We start from the raw sequence: 22441 nt of genomic DNA, 5'->3' as shown, positions 1-22441 counted from the left end.
TACAATGGGGAGTTTTCAGAACTAGTGATTGTCACCAGGTGGCAGCACAGACACAAACTCTTCTCTCACATACAAGCAATATCAGATATATCTACAGTGTTATTCTATTTACATGAAGATGCAATGGGCTTATATAATATATTTTTCTATGTAATCTTTTCTAAGTAGTAACAAGTAAAATCAAACTCTTTTCATGAACAAATGTACATAAGTTGATTTTCTAGTGAATCGGCATTTAGATTTATTTAGTCATCTTAAGATTTCCAAATGAATACACTCTTAATTGGAAACGTCTTAATCTAGACAACAGTAAACATAAAGGCAACATGTCTGTTACAGTCAAAAGTCCAAATTACATAGATCTCCTTCCTAGTTTATAGAAACGGCAATTTTAATAAAAAAATTGGCAACTCGAGAAAATTTTGGAAATTTGGTGATAGTAATGCTGTATCTCTAACCAAAACAAACACCTGACTCGGCCGCGCTGGTTGAACTTAAGAAACACATTGTTGGACAAGAAGTTGAATGTTGCTGCGGTGCCCATCTCCACTACACCCTAAGCAATGGATTACAGTAGCTGGACACTACAGCAGCAGCAGGATCGCCTGAGAGATGTTTGTGTTGGTTCTCGATTACTTTGCCTTGTTGCTCGCTTCGTGAGAAGGATGCTAAAATCCCCACAAAAAAAACTAGAGCCATATATCACGATGTTACTGAGTAGGTTGTGTTATACTATATAGTATAGTGTGATTTTTTTATTTTTTTCATTGTCCAGATCAATAGTTTTTATACTTGTAATATGCTTTATTTAAGATAATGCTAGCAGTTTACTCAGTAATCACACAAAAAAAATAATTCATTTGACCACATTCTCTTAATATTATCCATACCAGATATTGAAAAGTCGATACATCACTTCAATAGTATCATGATGATCACTGTTCTGTGCATCTTTACGCACCTGGGATTTACTACAGCAATATTTTAGCTCTCTTTCCTACAGTTAGATGAGCAGCAACGACATCTGGCGGTTTAGTTCCAAAAACTCCCCATTATAAGATGCTTTCAGGGAGATATGAAGATGAGGAAGTAAAAGAGAACTTAATTTTTTATGCTGATGATATAGTTGGTAAATTGTAAACAATAGGGTGAATTTAACGATGCTGGTTATTTATGTGAAAATCTTAGAGTTGGAAGACTTAACATTATTGTCTTATGTAAAAATATAAACTGGTTCTGTGTTTTTCATACTATGTGATATATCTATTTGATAGTTATGTTTCCCAGTATGCCTGGATCTTGTACCATTCTCATTTCTTAATGCAATAAAATGAAGCATGCTTAATGAAGACAGAGGTAGCTGTATTTTTTATTTTCAAAATGCATTTTTATGTGGAAGGTAATAATTGTTGAATTAAATTTAAAACATAGATGATGCATACAAATAAGTGTGGGAAACAGGTTTTTAAGACAAATTTTTTTAAGGTTATATGGCAGTCCAGTATGTAAACCTCTTCCTAACAGTAACATGTTGGGCTTATAAGAAGCAGGTTGGTTTTCTGAGATATTTTATAAAAAAAAATGCATCTTGAAAACCATAAATTATAGTATAGTAATCTTTTACATGTAAAATGAAGTGGTTGTAAAAATCCATGTAAAAATGTTCTTTTATGTATATAAAGAAATGGTGGGAGGGGACTGGGAGTATTTCTGAAGGATGTGGATTTTTATCATCCACAGGTGTTTGTGGATGGTGAGGCACAGCTGTATTTATTCAGTCCCTGTGTTCCTCTGAGGAGAGAAGTTATCTCCTATCTTGTGTGATCTTGACAGTGAAATGCATGACCATGTTCCCATGCAAGGGAGAATATAGTGCAATATATTTTTGATAACCATGGGGACTAAGTTCTTGAAAATTATTTTTGTTGGTGAATTTTATATTTTATGGAGAAATTGGGATGAGAGAAACAGAGGAAGAGGAACATAAGGATGTGCGTTAATTATTCCCTCAACAGTATGGAAGAGCATAGAGGCATATAGATAGCAAGGAGCTATGAGAATCTAAGAAAAGTTCGGGCAGTTGAAAATTATGGATAGCTAGATATTTGTGCATGGATCTGTATGCATGCATGCATAAATGCAAGAAATGAAAAAGAGAGAGAAATGAGGAAGTTTTGGAATGATGTGAGTGTATCAGAAAAATTTGGAAAGGGAGAAGAGTATTGTTAATTGGAGACAAGAATGGAAGGGTAGGAAGTGGTGTGGTGGCAGGTGTAGTAGAAAAATAGGAGTAGATGGAGTGAATAAGAAAATAGAGCACATGGTGGACTGGATTTGCATGCAGAAAGAGGGTTATTTTTCTGGCATATATCTTTTTTCCATTGTAGTATGATTCACATGCTCACATGGAGGAGGGATGAAAGTGGTGAGCAGAAGAACCTGGTTTACTGTCTTGCAGTGGATGAGAGATTGAGGAAGGATGTGATGGATGCCAAGGTAGTGAGAAGGATGTTCGAGTTTTCAGATCAGTATATTGTGGTAGTTAAGATGAGAATGAGAAATATGTGAGTACAACTGTGGCTAGTGAAAGGCTGAACAGAAAGGAGCATAGAGAGGGTTATGTGAAGGAATTAGGTGAAAGACTGAGAGAAGCTTAGGCATTAGTTGGGGAGGGATCAAGTGTAAAATAGGTAGTTAATGTATTCAAAGGTACAGTGACCAATAATAACAAGTGGTAGGGTATTAAAAGCCTGGGGATAGTGGTGAAGGAAGTGCATGATGGACACTTGTGAATGAAGAGGCTGTAATAAGAAAAAAGGAGAGCATATGACAAAATGTTACATAAAATAAATGTTCCAGAAAAAAAATAAAAATAAGAATAGAGTGCAGTGGAACCTTGGGTCATGAAAGCCTCTCATCTTGAACAAATTGATTCACAAACAAATTTCCGAACAAAAATGTCTTGAATGATGAATGGTATCTTGGATGATGAACACACAAGCTAACAATAACATGGAGCAACAAGCTGGCAAAATTAGCATGAAAGCATCAGGCTCAGTTGATGCTGGCCAGTTCCTTGTGACTGCTCATTGGCGATTGATTGTCAGATGACAGAACAATGTTCATGCATGGGTTGCTGAATCTGGAGAATCCCTGACAGCCACACAGCACAGCATAATAGCAAACATAGATCTCAACTGCTTCAGGGTACACTGTGCAACTATTACTGTTGCTTTCAACTTAATTAAGGAAAAGGAGAAGCTGTCATGCTCCTGAAGTTGCCCTTGGTTCATTAGAAGGGAGAAAAGAGTGTACATATTATAGGTTGGTGAGGGAGCTGAATTTAGAGGATACCCAGACTCTTAATCAATGGATTCACCTGGACAGACATAAATTCCAGCACTTGCTACAACTTGTGACACTACAAACTTCATGCTACCTATTAAAATTCTTCGCAATGATGTTTTCCATACCCTTGCTGGCCTAAACTCTCAGAAGGCTTATGAACCTGATGGGGTCCCTCCTATTGTTCTCTGAAACTGTGCCTCCGTGCTTGCACCTTGCCTAGTCAAACTCTTTCAGCTCTGTCTGTCAACATCTACCTTTCCTTCTTGCTGGAAGTTTGCCTACATTCAGCCTGTTCCTAAAAAGGGTGACCGTTCTAATCCCTCAAACTACTGTCCTATTGCTTTAATTTCCTGCCTATCTAGAGTTTTGAATCTATCCTCAACAGGAAGATTCTTATCACTTCACAACCTTCTATCTGATTGCCAGTATGGGTTCTGTCAAGGCCACTCCACTGGTGATTTTCTGGCTTTCCTTACTGAGTCTTGGTCATCCTCTTTTAGAGATTTTGGTGAAACTTTTGTTGTTGCCTTGGACATATCAAAAGATTTTGATAGAGTCTGGCACAAAGCTTTGATTTCCAAACTACCCTCCTATGGCTTCTATCCTTCTCTCTGTAACTTCATCTCAAGTTTCCTTTCTGACCATTCTATTGCTGCTGTGGTAGATGGTCACTGTTCTTCTCCTAAATCTATTAACAGTGGTGTTCCTCAGGGTTCTGTCCTGTCACTCACTCTCTTATTATTCAGTAATGATCTTCTAAACCAAACTTCTTGTCCTATCCACTCCTACACTGATAATACCACCCTGCACTTTTCCACGTCTTTTCATAGACGTCCAGCCCTTCAGGAGGTAAACATTTCACGTAGGGAAGGCACAGAATGCTTGACTTCTGATCTTTCTAAAATTTCTGATTGGGGCAGAGCAAACTTGATATTGTTCAATGTCTCAAAAACTCAATTCCTCCATCTATCAACTCAACACAACCTTCCAGACAACTATGCCCTCTTCTTCAATGTCACTCAACTGTTCCCCTCTTCTACACTGAACATCCTCGGTCTGTCCTTTACTTATAATCTGAACTGGAAACTTCACATCTCATCTCTAGCTAAAACAGCTTCTATGAAGTTAGGTGTTCTGAGACGTCTCCGCCAGTTTTTCTCACCCCCCCAGCTGCTAACTCTGTACAAGGGCCTTATCCGTCCATGTATGGAGAATGCTTCCACTCATACTGCTTTTCTAGACGGGGTGGAATCAAAAGCTTTTCATCTCATCAACTCCTCTTCTCTAACTGACTGTCTTCAGCCTCTCTCTCATTGCCACAATGCATCTCTAGCTGTCTTATACCACTATTTTCATGCTAACTGCTCTTGTGATCTTGCTAACTGCATGCCTCCCCTCCTTCTGCGGCCTCGCTGCGCAAGACTTTCTTCTTTCTCTCACCCCTATTCTGTCCACCTGTCTAACGCAAGAGTTAACCAGTATTCTCATTCATCCCTTTCTCTGGTAAACTCTGGAACTCCTTGCCTGCTCCTGTATTTCCACCTTCCTATGACTTGAATTCCTTCAAGAGGGAGGTTTCAAGACACTTATCCTTTAATTTTTGACTACCACTTTGGACCCTTTTTATGGGACTAGCATTTCAGTGGGCATTTTTTTTAATTGGATTTTTGTTGCCCTTGGTCAGTGTCCCTCCTACAGAAAAAAAAAAAAAAGGACTGAGGGCTGAATTGACACATGTGGCTGTGAGCTTCAGTTGAGTGACACATTCAGCTTTATATCACGCTTTAATTAGTTGGCTTGGCAGCACCAGTTTCTCACTCTGTCAGCTGCTGCCAGTTCTGGCATAGAGAAACTGACACTCAGTGAAAATAGGGTGCAGGTCACTGGTTTTTGTGGCTTTTGTCTATATTTTATGTCTTTAGTATTATGTTTACCTTTTTTGTGTTGAATTTATTAATTTTCATTGGTATGTGTATGAACTTGGGCACAGTTTAAATAAGCAATTACTGGGTGTCCAGAAAAGGATTAATCCATTTTGCATTGATTCCTATGGAGAAAATGGTTTGTTTATGAACATTTTGGATCATGAATGGCCTTCAAAATCTAATTAAATTTAACCAAGGTTCCACTGTATTAGTCTCAGAAAGAGAAAGTTAAGGAAATTATAAGAGCAAGTAAAAAAAAAAAAAAAAGAGTAGATAAGGAATTCAGTAGGAAGCTGAGTGAAAAGTTCAGTGAAAATGAACTCTTGCATTTCTCCATCCATCTCACATGTTTGTCAAACACTGTTCCCAGATACTTAAACTTGCTCATCTTATATATATAGTCCCAAAATAGGGTCTAAAGCAGCAATCAAATATTATAGGATAAGTGTCTTGAAACCTCCCTCTTGATGGAATTCAAGTCATAGGAAGGTGGAATTACAGAAGCAGGCAGGGAGTTCCAGAGTTTACCAGAGAAAGGGATGAATGATTGAGAATGCTGGTTAACTCTTGCATTAGAGAGGTGGACAGAATAGTGGTGAGAAAAGAAGAAAGTCTTGTGCAGCGAGGCAGCAGGAGGAGGGGAAGCATGCAATTAGCAAGATCAGAAGAGAATTTAGCATGAAAATAGCAGTAGAAGATAGTAAGACATGCAACATTGCAGCAATGAGAAAGAGATGAGAGGAGTTAACAAGATGAAAAGCTTTAGATTCCACCCTGTCTAGAAGAGCAGTATGAGTGAAACCCCGCACCCCACCCAGACATGTGAAGCATACTCCATACATGGACAGATAAGGCCTCTGTACAGAGTTAGCAGCTGAAAGGGTGAGAAAAACTGATGGAGATGTCTCAGAACACCTAAATTCATAGGAGCTGTTTTAGCTAGAGATGAGATGTGAAATTTCCAGTTTAGATTATAAGTAAAGGACAGACCGAGGATGTTCAGTGTAGAAGAGTTGAGTGTCATTGGAAGGTTGTATTTGAGTTGATAGATGGGAGGAATTGAGTTTCTGAGGTATTAAACAATACTAAGTTTGCTCTGCCCCAATCAGAAATTTTAGAGATCAGAAGTCAGGCATTCTGTGGCTTCTCTCCATGAACTGTTTACTTCCTGAAGGGTTGGATGTCTGTGAAAAGACATGGTAAAGTGCAGGGTGGTATCATCAGTATATGAGTGGATAGGACAAAAAGTTTCGTTTAGAAGATCATTGATGAATAATGGGAAGAGAGTGGGTGACAGAACAGATCCCTCAGGAACATCACTGTTAATATTTAGAAGAACAGTGACTGTCTACCACAGTAGCAACAGAATGGTCAGAAAGGAAACTTGAAATGAAGTTACAGAGAGGATAGAAGCTGTGCGAGGGTAGTTTTGAAATCAAAGCTTTGTGCCAGACTCTATCAAAAGTTTATGATATGTCTAAGGCAACAGCAAAAGTTTCACCAAAATCTCTAAAAGAGGATGACCAAGACTCAGCAAGGAAAGCCAGATCACCAATAGAACAGCCTTGATGGAACCCATACTGGCAATCAGATAGAAGGTTGTGAAGTGTTAGATGTTTAAGAATCTTCCAATTGAGGATAGATTCAAAAACTTTAGATAGGCAGGAAATTAAAGCAATAGGACAGTAGTTTGAAGGATTAGAACAGTCACCCTTTTTAGGAACTGGCAGAATGTAGGCAAACTTCCTGCAAAAAAGGAAAGTAGAAGTTGACAGACAGAGTTGAAAGAGTTTGACTAGGCAAGGTGCAAGCATGGAGGCACAGTTTTGGAGAACAATAAGAGGGACCCCATCAGGTCCATAAGCCTTCCAAGGGTTTAGGCCAGCGAGGGCATGAAAAACTGTGAAGAATTTTAATAGGTAGCATCAAGTAATCAGAGGGTGGAGGAGAGAGAGGGACAAGCCCTGAATTGTCCAAGGTACAGTTGTCAGCAAGGGTTTGAGCAAGGAGTTTAGCTTTAGAGATAGATGTAATAGCAGTGGTGCCATCAGGTTGAAATAAAGGAGGGAAAGAAGAAGAAGCAAAGTTATTGGAGATGTTTTTGGCTAGGTGTCAGAAGTCACGAGGGGAGTTAGATCTTGACCCTGCTCTTTCCTATATTAACCTTCAGTTTCTTCAATCAGCTTAGTTAACTTCTCTGTATCTGCTACTGATGCTGTGTCATCCCACAGACATCAATTGATTCACACTCCATTCTTCACTCTCATCTGTTACCAGACCCAACATTCTAGCATCATACCTAGCAACATTCTAGCAACATTCTAGCATTAACTTTCCTCACCACACTGTCCATAGAGATGCTAAACAACCATGATGATCCCTGACGTAACCCTACCTTGGCCAGAAACCACTAAGTTGTGTTGTTTCCAAGCTTTACACATGCTTTACTATTCTCATAAAAACTTCCCACCCCCTTTTAACATTCTGCCATCTACTACTATATAATTTCAAGACATCCCCCATTCATGCCCTATCACTTCTGTCATATGTCTTCTCTAAATCCATAAAACCCCAGAATTCTTCTTTCCCATTTGCCAAATACTTTTCACAGATCTGTCATAGAGTAAACACCTGACCTATACAGCCTCTACCACCTCCTGAAGCTCCCTCTCACTGTCTGCAATTAAAACAGTGTCATTTGCAAAAAAGACATACTACTACAGCCCATCCCACTTCATTCCATTTCAGCCCTGCATCATTTCCTGCTGTAGCTTTCATTGTCCTTAGACAACTATCTGTTGTTGCCTCACTCCTGTTCCTTTTAGGAAACTCTAGGCCCTCCCTCCACTCACACACTCACATACATTTGCATCCTCATAAAAAGCCTTAATTCCTTCCAACATCATAAGTCATGATAACATCCCACAAGGTTTCCCTATCCATAGTATCATGTGATTTTTCTGGGCCCATGAATGCTGCATATAACTGACGCTAAGGTACAATCATTCTTATGAATGAATTATAGTACTTTAGCATTAATACTAGAAATTAATACAGTCTCAACATGAAATTATACGTCAAGATAGCTAATTGTACAGGCAGAAAATAGGTAGGCCCTTGAAAAATTCAGTGTTATCCACAGGTTTGAATGTATTTATGATTTCAGATTCTTCCTTGGCAAAAACAAGGTAATGGCCCTAGCATTGGGGCGCACTCCAGAAGAGGAGATTCAAGAAAACCTGCACAAGGTTTCCCAGCGACTAGTGGGCCAGTGTGGTTTACTCTTCACAAATGCCTCCAAGGATGAAGTTATGGAGTGAGTATTTGCTTTCGTTTAGAGAAATATAAGGAATTCCCTTTTTATGAGACTTGCATTTCTATATTCATACAAACTGAAAGATTTAGTATATTTGTTTGAGAAGCACACATTCTAAGTTAGCTTATGTTTTACCTCTTTATACAAATGCACTTAATGATCACTATGGTCTATAAATACATCATATTACTGTGAGAGAGTGATCTAGTAAAGGGTTGCCATTTTCATAATATATCAAAATGCAAAGGATTATAGTAAATATGTGGCTTAGCAGAATTACAAAATAGATAATACAACAGATGAACAGTAGACACCTGCCGAGACGATAATTACTCCCAGTGAGGTCTAAAGCACTGTTCAGGGGGTGCTGTGAACTTATCATTAAACCCAGCTGTGACCTCACTGAACGTTTCCCTTTGTGTCTCACAACACAAGGGGGCAGTCACAGCCTACCCTCTAAAGACAACTCTCTTCCTCCTCACAAAACTACAAGCACCTAATAACACACACACACACACACCCCTCACCCAAAAATTTTTAAATCATCATGGCGACTCCTACACCAGCCTTGGAGTCCCCATCTGGGGAGGGGACCATAAATGTCCCCAGGTCGGACTGCCTTTCTTTCGACGACCCTAAGTGTCTTGACACCCCCCTCAACTTTTTCTTCATTAACTTCTGCAACATTCGCGGTCTAAGATCTAATTTTCAATCTGTAGAACACCACCTCTCCTCTTCTAAACCTCATCTTCTTTTCCTCACTGAAACTCAGGTGTCTGAGGCAACTGACAGTAGCCCCTTTTCTGTTCCCTCCTACTTTCTCTATCCTCATTTTCGATCCAAAGCTGGATGCTGCGTTTATGTGCGCAATGACTTAACCTGCTCTCGTGCCCACGCTCTTGAATCTTCCAAGTTTTCCACCATCTGGCTATGACTACAGAGTCACTCTCATACTAAATTTATCTGTGCTGTATACCTCTCTCCTAACTCCTCTGACTATAAGAAATTCTTTGACTACTTAACTTCCAAAGTGGAGCACATTCTGACCCTCTTCCCTTTTGCAGAGATCTCCATTCTTGGAGACTTCAATGTTCACCACCAGCTTTGGCTTTCCTCTCCCTTCACTGACCATCCTGGTGAACTAGCCTACAACTTTGCTATCCTCTATGAACTAGAGCAATTGGTGCAACACCCTACTCGTATTCCTGACCGTCTTGGAGATACGCCCAACATTCTTGACCTTTTCCTGACCTCTAATCCTTCTGCTTATGCTGTCACCCTTTCTTCTCCGTTGGGCTCCTCCGATCACAATCTCATATCTTTATCTTGTCCTATCACTCCAATCCCTCCTCAGGATCCCCCTAAGCGAAGGTGCCTCTGGCGTTTTGCCTCTGCTAGTTGGGGGGACCTGAGGAGGTATTTTGCTGATTTTCCTTGGAATGACTACTGCTTCCATGTCAGAGACCCATCTTTGTGTGCTGAGCGCATAACAGAGGTGATAGTGTCTGTCATGGAGGCGTACATTCCTCACTCTTTTTCTCATCCTAAACCTTCTAAACCTTGGTTTAACACAGCTTGTTCTCGTGCTATACATGATAAAGAGGTGGCCCACAAAAGGTACTTAAGCCTTCCATCACCAGAATCTCATGCACTTTATATTTCTGCCCAGAACCATGCCAAGTCTGTTCTCCAACTAGCCAAAAACTCCTTCATTAACAGAAAATGTCAAAACCTTTCAAGATCTAACTCCCCTCGTGATTTCTGGCATCTAGCCAAAAATATCTCCAATAACTTTGCTTCTTCTTCTTTCCCTCCTCTACTTCAACGAGATGGCACCACTGCTATCACATCTATTTCTAAAGCTGAACTCTTTGCTCAAACCTTTGCTAAAAACGCTACCTTGGACGATTCTGGGCTTGTTCCTCTCTCTCCCCCACCCTCTGACTACTTCATGCCACCTATTAAAATTCTTCGCAATGATGTTTTCCATGCCCTCGCTGGCCTAAACCCTCAGAAGGCTTATGGACCTGATGGGGTCCCTCCTATTGTTCTCCGAAACTGTGCCTCCGTGCTTGCACCTTGCCTAGTCAAACTCTTTCAGCTCTGTCTGTCAACATCTACCTTTCCTTCTTGCTGGAAGTTTGCCTACATTCAACCTGTTCCTAAAAAGGGTGACCGTTCTAATCCCTCAAACTACCGTCCTATTGCTTTAATTTTCTGCGTATCTAAAGTTTTTGAATCTATCCTCAACAGGAAGATTCTTAAACATCTATCACTTCACAACCTTCTATCTGATCGCCAGTATGGGTTCCGTCAAGGCTGCTCTACTGGTGATCTTCTGGCTTTCCTTACTGAGTCTTGGTCATCCTCTTTTAGAGATTTTGGTGAAACTTTTGCTGTTGCCTTGGACATATCAAAAGCCTTTGATAGAGTCTGGCACAAAGCTTTGATTTCAAAACTACCCTCCTATGGTTTCTATCCTTCTCACTGTAACTTCATCTCAAGTTTCCTTTCTGACCGTTCTATTGCTGCTGTGGTAGACGGTCACTGTTCTTCTCCGAAATCTATTAACAGTGGTGTTCCTCAGGGTTCTGTCCTGTCACCCACTCTCTTCTTATTATTCATTAATGATCTTCTAAACCAAACTTCTTGTCCTATCCACTCCTACGCTGATGATACCACCCTGCACTTTTCCACGTCTTTTCATAGATGTCCAACTCTTCAGGAGGTAAACATATCACGCAGGGAAGCCACAGAACGCCTGACTTTTGATCTTTCTAAAATTTCTGATTGGGGCAGAGCAAACTTGGTATTGTTCAATGCCTCAAAAACTCAATTCCTCCATCTATCAACTCAGACACAACCTTCCAGACAACTATCCCCTCTTCTTCAATGACACTCAACTGTCCCCCTCTTCTACACTGAACATCCTCGGTCTGTCCTTTACTTATAATCTGAACTGGAAACTTCACATCTCATCTCTAGCTAAAATAGCTTCTATGAAGTTAGGTGTTCTGAGACGTCTCCGCCAGTTTTTCTCACCCCCCCCAGATGCTAACTCTGTACAAGGGCCTTATCCGTCCATGTATGGAGTATGCTTCACATGTCTGGGGGGGTTCCACTCATACTGCTCTTCTAGACAGGGTGGAATCAAAAGCTTTTCGTCTCATCAACTCCTCTCCTCTAACTGACTGTCTTCAGCCTCTCTCTCACTGCCACAATGTTGCATATCTAGCTGTCTTCTACCGCTATTTTCATGCTAACTGCTCTTCTGATCTTGCTAACTGCATGCCTCCCCTCCTTCCGCGGCCTCGCTGCACAAGACTTTCTTCTTTCTCTCACCCCCTATTCTGTCCACCTCTCTAACACAAGAGTTAACCAGTATTCTCAATCATTCATCCCTTTCTCTGGTAAACTCTGGAACTCCCTGCCTGCTTCTGTATTTCCACCTTCCTACGACTTGAATTCCTTCAAGAGGGAGGTTTCAAGACACTTATCCACCAATTTTTGACCACTGCTTTGACCCTTTTATGGGACTGGCATTTCATTGGGCATTTTTTTTTATTAAATTTTTGTTGCCCTTGGCCAGTATCCTTCCTACATAAAAAAAAAAAAAAAAATTGTGGTAGGAGTGAAACCCCACAAGGTGAAAAATGTGTCATTCAATGGACCTCCAAGGTGTTGTGATTAATGTATCTTGCAGTGAATTCAAGTTCAATCAGTGCACAGCTCACACATATGTTTATTCTCCTTTTTTTGCATTGTAATATCAATATCTATTTTCTGTCTTGGGATGATGGGATTCTTATTTATTGAAAGCTCAAAACTCAAGAAGATTAAGTTTAGGGCAGAGACAATGCACTTTAGCTAAAGCCTATCCTAATTTTAAGTCTGGTAAAATATACATCCTTATCTTTTACAGGTACTTTGAAAATAGAAGATACCCTGTACAACCCCATGCTGGAGATGTAGCTTCTGAAACTGTTGAGTTGAAGAAAGGGCTCCTTCCCCAATTTTCTCATGCTATTGAACCCCATCTACGCAAGCTAGGAATGCCTACTAGGTTGGAGCGCGGTGTCCCAGAGCTCATGCAGGACTTTATAGTGTGTGAAGAAGGCAGGCAACTCATCCCTGCCCAGGCCAGCATTCTGGTGAGGCCTTATGTTTCTCATGTATTAAATAACATACTGCATGACACATTTATACCAGTTCATTGTGTATCATCATTGCATGCTAGGCCTTGGCATCTTTCATGCCAGTTTACTGTACCAACAACTAATGGTCCAGCACCTTGTTTGTTGTGAGAAAAAAATTCAAACTTTTTTGTCTTTCTGTTTCAGCTTTATCGTATTGTTTTGTATTAATTAATTAATTTATTATTTATTTATCTCTTTCTTTATTATTTATTTTATTTATTTATTTATTTATTTAGCAATCTTTCTTCATGTCTTGAATATATAGTCATGTGGTCTTTGCTTCACAAGGCCTGAGTGACCAGCCTGTGGATCTGTTTATTGTATAAATTGTTATTCCCACCTTCTGGTGGTGGAGGCAACTAATCCCTGTGGAGGCTTATTCTCCCAATGATTTTTAATGAACTCACAATTAAAGAAACAGTTCACAATAACAGGTGGATGATCTTTAGCCACCCAGTAATTGGGGCATCTGGAAAACTGCAAGGTTTGACAGCTGATTTAATTTTGCATAAAAACTTGGTATGTTGGGAAGAAAAAAAATTTGTCGTGTGTTATCAAACCAACTAATAAAATATTAGGAGAGCAAGAAATATGGAAAAACGAGTTAGATGCTTTTCATATTTATTGTCTTGGGTTTGGGATGTATCATGACCTTGGGATTTTTTTTTTTCTCTCTCCTAAGTTTACTTTGTTATACAGTTAGCATAAAATTCTTAATCATGGCACATGTGAAAGAAACAACCATGTTTTGATGCACATGTATAAAGGTTTTAGAACAGCACAGCAAACTCATATATCTCATGTTTTTTTTTTTTTTTTTTTTTTTTTTTTTTTTTTTTTTTTTTTTTTTGAGAAGCCAGTGTGTCTAATGTGCTCATACTTTTGTCTTGGCATGATTTTAGCAGTCTCAGTATCCCTGCAACACAAATTATACCTGTTCAGTTCTTTTCAGGAATTGCCAGATAAAACATTAGTCCCTGTAGAAACCAGTGGAAAATGTTTCAAACTGAACATGTAGCAGGAGACTAAAATTTAATGTGAAAACACTGGTCTAGTTGTGAGTATTTAGCTTATAGTAACTGTTCAACTGTTCATTAGAGTGTGCATAACCAGATCCCATGGATACTGTTAACATAAACACTTAAGCAGTGTCTTGTAGCATATAGGTACAGTACAGTGAAATGTATCACAAGAGGCAGTCTTAGATGTGCATCTATAGAGAACTGTGGGACTGAAGGGTTTACCAAGTCCTACATTAAAACAGCCACCGACCACCATTAACTCAGATCATAGGGAATGCCCTATGATCTGTGACAGTCATCATCCAACAGGATCCAGTCTCCATGGTCTCTAAGCTGTGGGAGGTTAACAGGTGCCAGTCATGATTGATCAGTGGTGAATTACACACACACACACACACACACACACACACACACACACACACACACACACACACACACACACACACACACACACACACACACACACACACACACACACTGCCTCATGGCTCAGTAGTAAAGGGGCCAAGTCTGCGTGGCCCACTAGGGCTGGCATAAGTTCAAACCCCAATGGTCACCTCTGTGATTTTTCTGCTGACAAGCGGGGCAGGTTACTGTCTCCCCTGACCAGATTGATGGAGTGTATGGTGTGTGAGGTCACAGTCTTACCCAGTGATCAGTAATAAGGAACTTTGAGCTTACACTGAGAGGGTAATGGCCAGTGCTTGCAGGTCTGCTCATAATCAGGACTGGGTGAATTACACACACACACACACACACACACACACACACACACACACACACACACACACACACACACACACACACACACACACACACACACACACACACACACACACACACACACACACACACACACACACACACACACACACACACACACACACACACACACACACACACACACACACTCTCTCTCTCTCTCTCTCTCTCTCTCTCTCTCTCTCTCTCTCTCTCTCTCTCTCTCTCTCTCTCTCTCTCTCTCTCTCTCTCTCTCTCTCTCTCTCTCTCTCTCTCTGTTCCACACACACACACACACACACACACACACACACACACACACACACACACACACACACACACACACACACACACACACACACACACACACACACACACACACACACACACACACACACTCTCTCTCTCAATAGATAGATAGATAGATAGATAGATGGGGGAATTGAGTTTTTGAGGCATTTGAACATTACCAAGTTTGCTCTGCCCCATTCAGAAATTTTAGAGAGATCAGAAGTCAGGCATTCTGTGGCTTCCCTGCATGAACTGAAGGGTTGGGTGTCTATGAAAAGATGTGGAAAAGTGCAGGGTGGTATCATCAGCATAGGAGTGGATGAGACGAGAAGTTTGGTTTAGAAGATCATTGATGAATAATAGGAAGAGAGTGGGTGACAGGACAGATCCCTCAGGAACACCACTGTTAATAGATTTAGAAGAACAGTGGCCGTTTACCACAACAGCAATAGAATGGTCAGAAAGGAAAATTGAGATGAAGTTACAGAGAGAAGGATAGAAGCCATAGGAGGGTAGTTTGGAAATCAAAGCTTTGTGCCAGATTCTATCAAAAACTTTTGATATGCGTAAGGCAATTGGAAATGCTTCACCAAAATCTCTAAAAGAGGATGACCAAGACTCAGTAAGGAAAGCTAGATCACCAGTAGAGCAGCCTTGATGGAACCCATACTGGCAGCCAAATAGCAGGTTGTAAAGTGATAGATGTTTAAGAATTTTCCTGTTAAGGATAGATGAAAAACTTTAGATAGGAAGGAAATTAAAGCAATAGGATGGTAGTTTGAGGGATTAGAACGGTCACCCTTTTTAGGAACAGGCTGATTGTAGGCAAACTTCCAGCAAGAAGGAAAAGTAGGTGTTGACAGACAGTCGAAAGAGTTTGACTCGGCAAGGTGTGAGCACAGAGGTGCAGTCTCAGAGAACAATAGGAGGGACCCCATCAAGGCCATGTGCCTTCTTAGGGTTTAGGCCAGCGAGGGCATGGATAACATCATTGTGAAGAATTTTAATGGGTAGCATGAAGTAGGCAGAGAGTGGAAGAGAGGGGGCAACAAGCCCTGAATTGTTCAAGGTAGAGTTTTTGGCAAAGGTTTCAGTGAAGAGTTCAGCTTTAGAGATAGATGTGATAGCAGTGGTGCCGTCAGGTTGAAATAAAGGATGGAAAGAAGAAGCAAAGTTATTGGAGATGTTTTTGGTTAGATGTCAGAAGTCACGAGGGGAGTTAGATCTTGAAAGATTTTGACACTTCCTATTAATGAAGGGGTTTTTGGCTGGTTGGAGAACAGACTTGGCATGGTTCTGGGCAGAAATATAAACTGCATGAGATTCTGGTGATGGAAGGCTCAAGTACCTTTTGTGGGCCATCTCTCTATCATGTATAGCATGAGAACAGGCTGTGTTAAACCAAGGTTTGGAAAGTTTAGGTTGAGAAAAAGAGTGAGGAATGAATGCCTCCATGCCAGACACTATAACCTCTGTTATGTGCTTGGCACACAGAGACAGGTCTCTGATACTAAAGCAGTTGTCATTCCAAGGAAAATTAGCAAAATACCTCCTCAGGTTCCCCCAATTAGCAGAGGTAAAATGGCAGAGGTACCTCCGCTTAGGGGGATCCTGAGAAGGGATAGGACAAGATACAGATATGAGATTGTGATTGGAGGAGCCCAACAGAGAAGAGAGGGTAACAGCATAAGCAGCAGGATTAGAAGTTAGGAAAAGGTCAAGAATGTTGGGCATATCTCCAAGATGGTCAGGAGTACAAACAAGTAGGGTGTTACACCAGTTGCTCTAGGTCATAGAGGAGAGCAAAGTTAAAGGTTAGTTCACTAGGATGGTCAATGAAGGGAGAGGAAAGCCAAAGCTGGTGGTGAACAATGAAGCTCCAAGAATGGAGATCTCTGCAAAAGGGAAGAGAGTCAGAATGTATTCCACTTTGGAAGTTAAGTAGTCAAAGAATTTCTTATAGTCAGAGGAGTTAGGTGAGAGGAATACAGCACAGATAAATTTAGTTTGAGAATGACTCTGTAGTCGTAGCCAGATGGTGGAAAACTCGAAAGATTCAAGAGCATGGACACGAGAGCAAGTTAAGTCATTGCGCACATTTTTTTTTTTTTTTTTTTTTTTTTTTTTTTTTTTTTTTTTTTTTATGTAGGAAGGGGACTGGCCAAGGGCAACAAAAATCTAATAAAAAAAATGCCCACTGAAATGCCAGTCCCATAAAAGGGTCAAAGCAGTGGTCAAAAATTGATGGATAAGTGTCTTGAAACCTCCCTCTTGAAGGAATTCAAGTCATAGGAAGGTGGAAATACAGAAGCAGGCAGGGAGTTCCAGAGTTTACCAGAGAAAGGGATGAATGATTGAGAATACTGGTTAACTCTTGCATTAGAGAGGTGGACAGAATAGGGGTGAGAGAAAGAAGAAAGTCTTGTGCAGCGAGGCCGCGGAAGGAGGGGAGGTATGCAGTTAGCAAGATCAGAAGAGCAGTTAGCATGAAAATAGTGGTAGAAGACAGCTAGATATGCAACATTGCAGCGGTGAGAGAGAGGCTGAAGACGGTCAGTTAGAGGAGAGGAGTTGATGAGACGAAAAGCTTTTGATTCCACCCTGTCTAGAAGATCAGTATGAGTGGAACCCCCCGGACATGTGAAGCATACTCCATACATGGACGGATAAGGCCCTTGTACAGAGTTAGCAGCTGGGGGGGGTGAGAAAAACTGGCGGAGACGTCTCAGAACACCTAACTTCATAGAAGCTGTTTTAGCTAGAGATGAGATGTTAAGTTTCCAGTTCAGATTATAAGTAAAGGACAGACTGAGGATGTTCAGTGTAGAAGAGGGGGACAGTTGAGTGTCATTGAAGAAGAGGGGATAGTTGTCTGGAAGGTTGCGTCGAGTTAATAGATGGAGGAATTGAGTTTCTGAGGCATTGAACAATACCAAGTTTGCTCTGCCCCAATCAGAAATTTTAGAAAGATCAGAAGTCAGGCGTTCTGTGGCTTCCCTGCGTGATATGTTTACCTCCTGAAGGGTTGGACGTCTATGAAAAGACGTGGAAAAGTGCAGGGTGGTATCATCAGCGTAGGAGTGGATAGGACAAGAAGTTTGGTTTAGAAGATCATTAATGAATAATAAGAAGAGAGTGGGTAACAGGACAGAACCCTGAGGAACACCACTGTTAATAGATTTAGGAGAAGAACAGTGACCGTCTACCACAGCAGCAATAGAACGGTCAGAAAGGAAACTTGAGATGAAGTTACAGAGAGAAGGACAGAAACCGTAGGAGGGTAGTTTTGAAATCAAAGCTTTGTGCCAGACTCTATCAAAAGCTTTTGATATGTCCAAGGCAATAGCAAAAGTTTCACCAAAATCTCTAAAAGAGGATGACCAAGACTCAGTAAGGAAAGCCAGAAGATCACCAGTAGAGCGGCCTTGATGGAACCCATACTGGCGATCAGATAGAAGGTTGTGAAGTGATAGATGTTTAAGAATCTTCCTGTTGAGGATAGATTCAAAAACTTTAGATAGGCAGGAAATTAAAGCAATAGTACGGTAGTTTGAGGGATTAGAACGGTCACCCTTTTTAGGAACAGGTTGAATGTAGGCAAACTGCGAAGAATTTTAATACGTTGCATGAAGTAGTCAGAGGGTGGAGGAGAGGGAGGAACAAGCCCAGAATCGTCAAAGGTAGCGTTTTTAGCAAAGGTTTGAGCAAAGAGTTCAGCTTTAGAAATAGATGTGATAGCAGTGGTGCCATCTGGTTGAAATAGAGGAGGGAAAGAAGAAGAAGCAAAGTTATTGGAGATATTTTTGGCTAGATGCCAGAAATCACGAGGGGAGTTAGATCTTGAAAGGTTTTGACATTTTCTGTTAATGAAGGAGTTTTTGGCTAGTTGGAGAACAGACTTGGCATGGTTCCGGGCAGAAATATATAAAGTGCATGAAATTCTGGTGATGGAAAGCTTAAGTACCTTTTGTGGGCCACCTCTCTATCATGTATAGCACGAGAACAAGCTGTGTTAAACCAAGGTTTAGAAGGTTTAGGACGAGAAAAAGAGTGAGGAATGTATGCCTCCATGCCAGACACTATCACCTCTGTTATGTGCTCAGCACACAAAGACGGGTCTCTGACACAGAAGCAGTAGTCATTCCAAGGAAAATCAGCAAAATACCTCCTCAGGTCCCCCCAACTAGCAGAGGCAAAACGCCAGAGGCACCTTTGCTTAGGGGGATCCTGAGGAGGAATTGGAGTGATAGGACAAGATAAAAGATATGAGATTGTGATCGGAGGAGCCCAACGGAGAAGAAAGGGTGACAGCATAAGCAGAAGGATTAGAGGTCAGGAAAAGGTCAAGAATGTTGGGCGTATCTCCAAGACGGTCAGGAATACAAGTAGGGTGTTGCACCAATTGCTCTAGATCATGGAGGATAGCAAAGTTGTAGGCTAGTTCACCAGGATGGTCAGTGAAGGGAGAGGAAAGCCAAAGCTGGTGGTGAACATTGAAGTCTCCAAGAATGGAGATCTCTGCAAAAGGGAAGAGGGTCAGAATGTGCTCCACTTTGGAAGTTAAGTAGTCAAAGAATTTCTTATAGTCTTATAGCAACATCCAGCTTTGGATTGATAATGAGGATGAAGAAAGTAGGGGGGAACAGAAAAGGGGCTACTGTCAGTTGCCTCAGTCACCTGAGTTTCAGTGAGGAAAAGATAAGTTTTAGAAGAGGAGAGGTGGTGTTTTACAGATTGAAAATTAGATATTAGACCATGAATGTTGCAGAAGTTAATGAAGATTCAAGAGCATGGGCACAAGAACATTTTAAGTCGTTGTACACATAAACCCAACATTCAGCTTTGGATTGAAAATGAGGATAGAGAAAGTAAGAAGGAACAGAAAAGGGGCTACTGTCAGTTGCCTCAGATACCTAGGTGTGTTTCAGTGAGAAAGGGAAGAGGTTTAGTAGAGGATTGAAAATTAGATCTAAGACTCCAAATGTTGCAGAAGTTAATGAAGAGAAAGTTGAGGGGGGTGTCAAGACACTTAGGGTCAATACCAGAAGATGGGAACCTTTGTGGTCCCCTCCCCAGATGGGGATTCTGAGGCTGGTGTAGGAGTCACCATGATAATTTTGAATTTTGAATGAAGGACATTTGTGTAATTAGATGCTTATAGTTTTGTGTGAAGGAAGAGAGTTGTCTTTAGTGGGCAGGCTGTGACTGCCTCCTTGTGTTGTGAGACAAAGGGAAATGTTCATTGAGGTCACAGCTGGGTTTAATGATAAGCTGACAGCACCCCCTGGTCCAGTGCTTTAGACCTCACTGGGAGTAATTATCATTTTGGCAGATGCCTACTGCCTCTTCCTGAGCCTTCTTTTCCTCTACAGACACACTGACTTCACAGCACCACTCACTACCTTTCCTCATGCCACCTCTAACCCATCTCATCCCATGAACTTGCTCCACGCAACCCACAACTATGCTTCTGAGACATGGTCACTTTTCTTCCAAATGACCCACTTCCTGGTCTTTCATTACATTCCACTCATTTGTAATCTTTTTCTGGTACTCTACTGCCTTCTCCTACACACTCACATTCAGAACTTGCTATGTCTTACCCTTTCATTGACCCTTCATTCATCTTTGTTTCACTTTCAACTTCCTCTTAGCTTGTCTGATATACCATCCCCAGCTCTTCTCTGCACCCTCACGTCCAACAACCATTTCATCACATTCTTTAACACACTTATATAGTCCATCAATACTCTGTCTACTACTGTTTCCTTTACTTAGCTTGTTTATGTATATCTATAGATATCCTTGTTCTTAAACATCGTGTTTCCAATCACCTGTTCTTGCTCAATGCATGATTCTAAAAGTTTCTCTCAATTTTCATTCTATATACCTGGCACACTATGCCTTCCAATAGCACCAACCACTACTTCATTTTCCACTCTGGCATTTAAATCTCCCAACAGTAAATTTAAATTGTCTCCAAAAACCCTTTCTGCACTCATCTATCTCATCCTAAAGATTCTCTCTCATCCCCCCACCCCCAACCCCCCCCCCACCTTTTTGCTGCCTTGACCATATGCACTCATTATAGCCCACAGCTTCTTTCCAAACTTTACCTTTGTCCACATAACACTCGCCAGGACTTCCCGATATTCTAAAATGCAGCTTCGTACCCTTTGATTTAAAGAGTAAGGCCATACCTTCCTCCCCTCCCTCTCAGCATACCTGACGTCCTTCCATTCACATGTCCAAACACACATTAACCCGTTCTTTTCAACTTCATTTTTACTCAATGTTAGCACCTCCAACTTTTGTTCCACAAACATTCATCCCCCTTTTACCTACATCTACACACTACTCATACACATTCAGAATTCCTACTTGTAGGCATCTCCTTGTCTATGCATAGGACACCATACAAAGAAAGGGATTCCTAGCTCCTATGCCCCATCACTTTTAGTCACATCTTTTGTAGGGAATATAGTAGCAGTATTCATAGCCCCTGCCACAGAGCTTGTGGCAATAATGATAATAATTTTGAAAGCATCTTAACACCCACACAGAGTTCCAGAGGTTACTTTATAACTTAACTTACACTGTTGTAAATAGTTTCTTGTAATACTCATAATACTGCTGGCACAACACATCTGGGCTCAAAGTGTCAGCATGTACATAAATGATGTGTGAATTTGAATCACCTTATTTATTATTGACTTAATTTTTTCATGTAAAAATGAGGAACCTCTATTATGGTTCATGATAAAATTTAGACTGATGATGACAATGTACTTTTTCCCCATAAGAATACCTTTTCTTAGTATTTGTATCAGAGAAGATTCTTCATCTGTTTTAAGTCTTCCTCTCTCACCCACAGAAACTCCTGGGCAAGGAAATGGCATACTTTCAACTACAGATGGAGTGGTGCTGGAACAGACTGGATGGCAAATTTGAGTGTCTGCAAGATGTTAACGGGAAGGAGAATGAGGATGAGAAAGATGAGGAGCTGAAGGAAGAGGAGGAGGATGATGAAGAAGAGGAATAGGAAATGTATTCTTTTAATCATAATAAAAATTTAAAATGTTTACATTATTGTCATGCCCTACAACTTTACCTTAGATATGAATGTATATCATAAGGTCAGTCTGCATTTCACAGGTTTGAAGGGCTTGTTTCATGTATCTGTAGATCACCCTTCATCACATGATAAGGAGTGGCCATCTTGCAAGGTCTTGTAGAACTTATTTGTCATTTTCTTATGACCTCATCCCAAATTCTTCTCAAATCTTATGCGGGAAACATAGAAGACAATGGATGTGATACTCATCATTTGGGTTTGTTTATCATTCCTAAGCAGTACACAGGACTTGCACATGATATGTGTGTGTGTGTGTGTGTGTATTTTGTTTATTTATTTATTTATTTTATTTTTTTTTAGAAAATTTTGCCCTAAAATCTAAACATATTTTCAGAAACTCGACACCAACTTATCATTCAGGATTTTTCACACATCTCTCCCCACCCATTCAACTTGCATTTTCACACATTGTTCATTAAGTTTCTTGCTAGTTCTTCATCCTTTGAGCTTGATTTTTTTTTTTTTTT

General features: G+C 40.7%; 1 protein-coding gene across 2 annotated transcripts in view; it reads left to right on the top strand.

Moving 5' to 3' along the window:
* The window catches only part of LOC135111839 (mRNA turnover protein 4 homolog), a 36216-nt gene extending 14295 nt beyond the window's left edge, over nucleotides 1-21921 (top strand). For both annotated transcript variants that reach the window (XM_064025555.1, XM_064025556.1), the window contains exons 4-6: nucleotides 8440-8589; nucleotides 12512-12740; nucleotides 21714-21921. In XM_064025555.1, the coding sequence (XP_063881625.1) occupies nucleotides 8440-8589; nucleotides 12512-12740; nucleotides 21714-21881 (547 nt within the window). In that variant the 3' untranslated portion in view covers nucleotides 21882-21921. The remainder of the gene's footprint in view (nucleotides 1-8439; nucleotides 8590-12511; nucleotides 12741-21713) is intronic.
* The last annotated feature ends 520 nt before the right edge of the window (nucleotides 21922-22441 follow it).

This window comes from Scylla paramamosain, chromosome 22 (assembly GCF_035594125.1).
Source record: "Scylla paramamosain isolate STU-SP2022 chromosome 22, ASM3559412v1, whole genome shotgun sequence".
Classification (NCBI taxonomy): domain Eukaryota; kingdom Metazoa; phylum Arthropoda; class Malacostraca; order Decapoda; family Portunidae; genus Scylla; species Scylla paramamosain.
The sequence above is the reverse complement of the archived record's forward strand: the minus strand, read 5'-3'. Positions and strand labels throughout refer to the sequence as shown.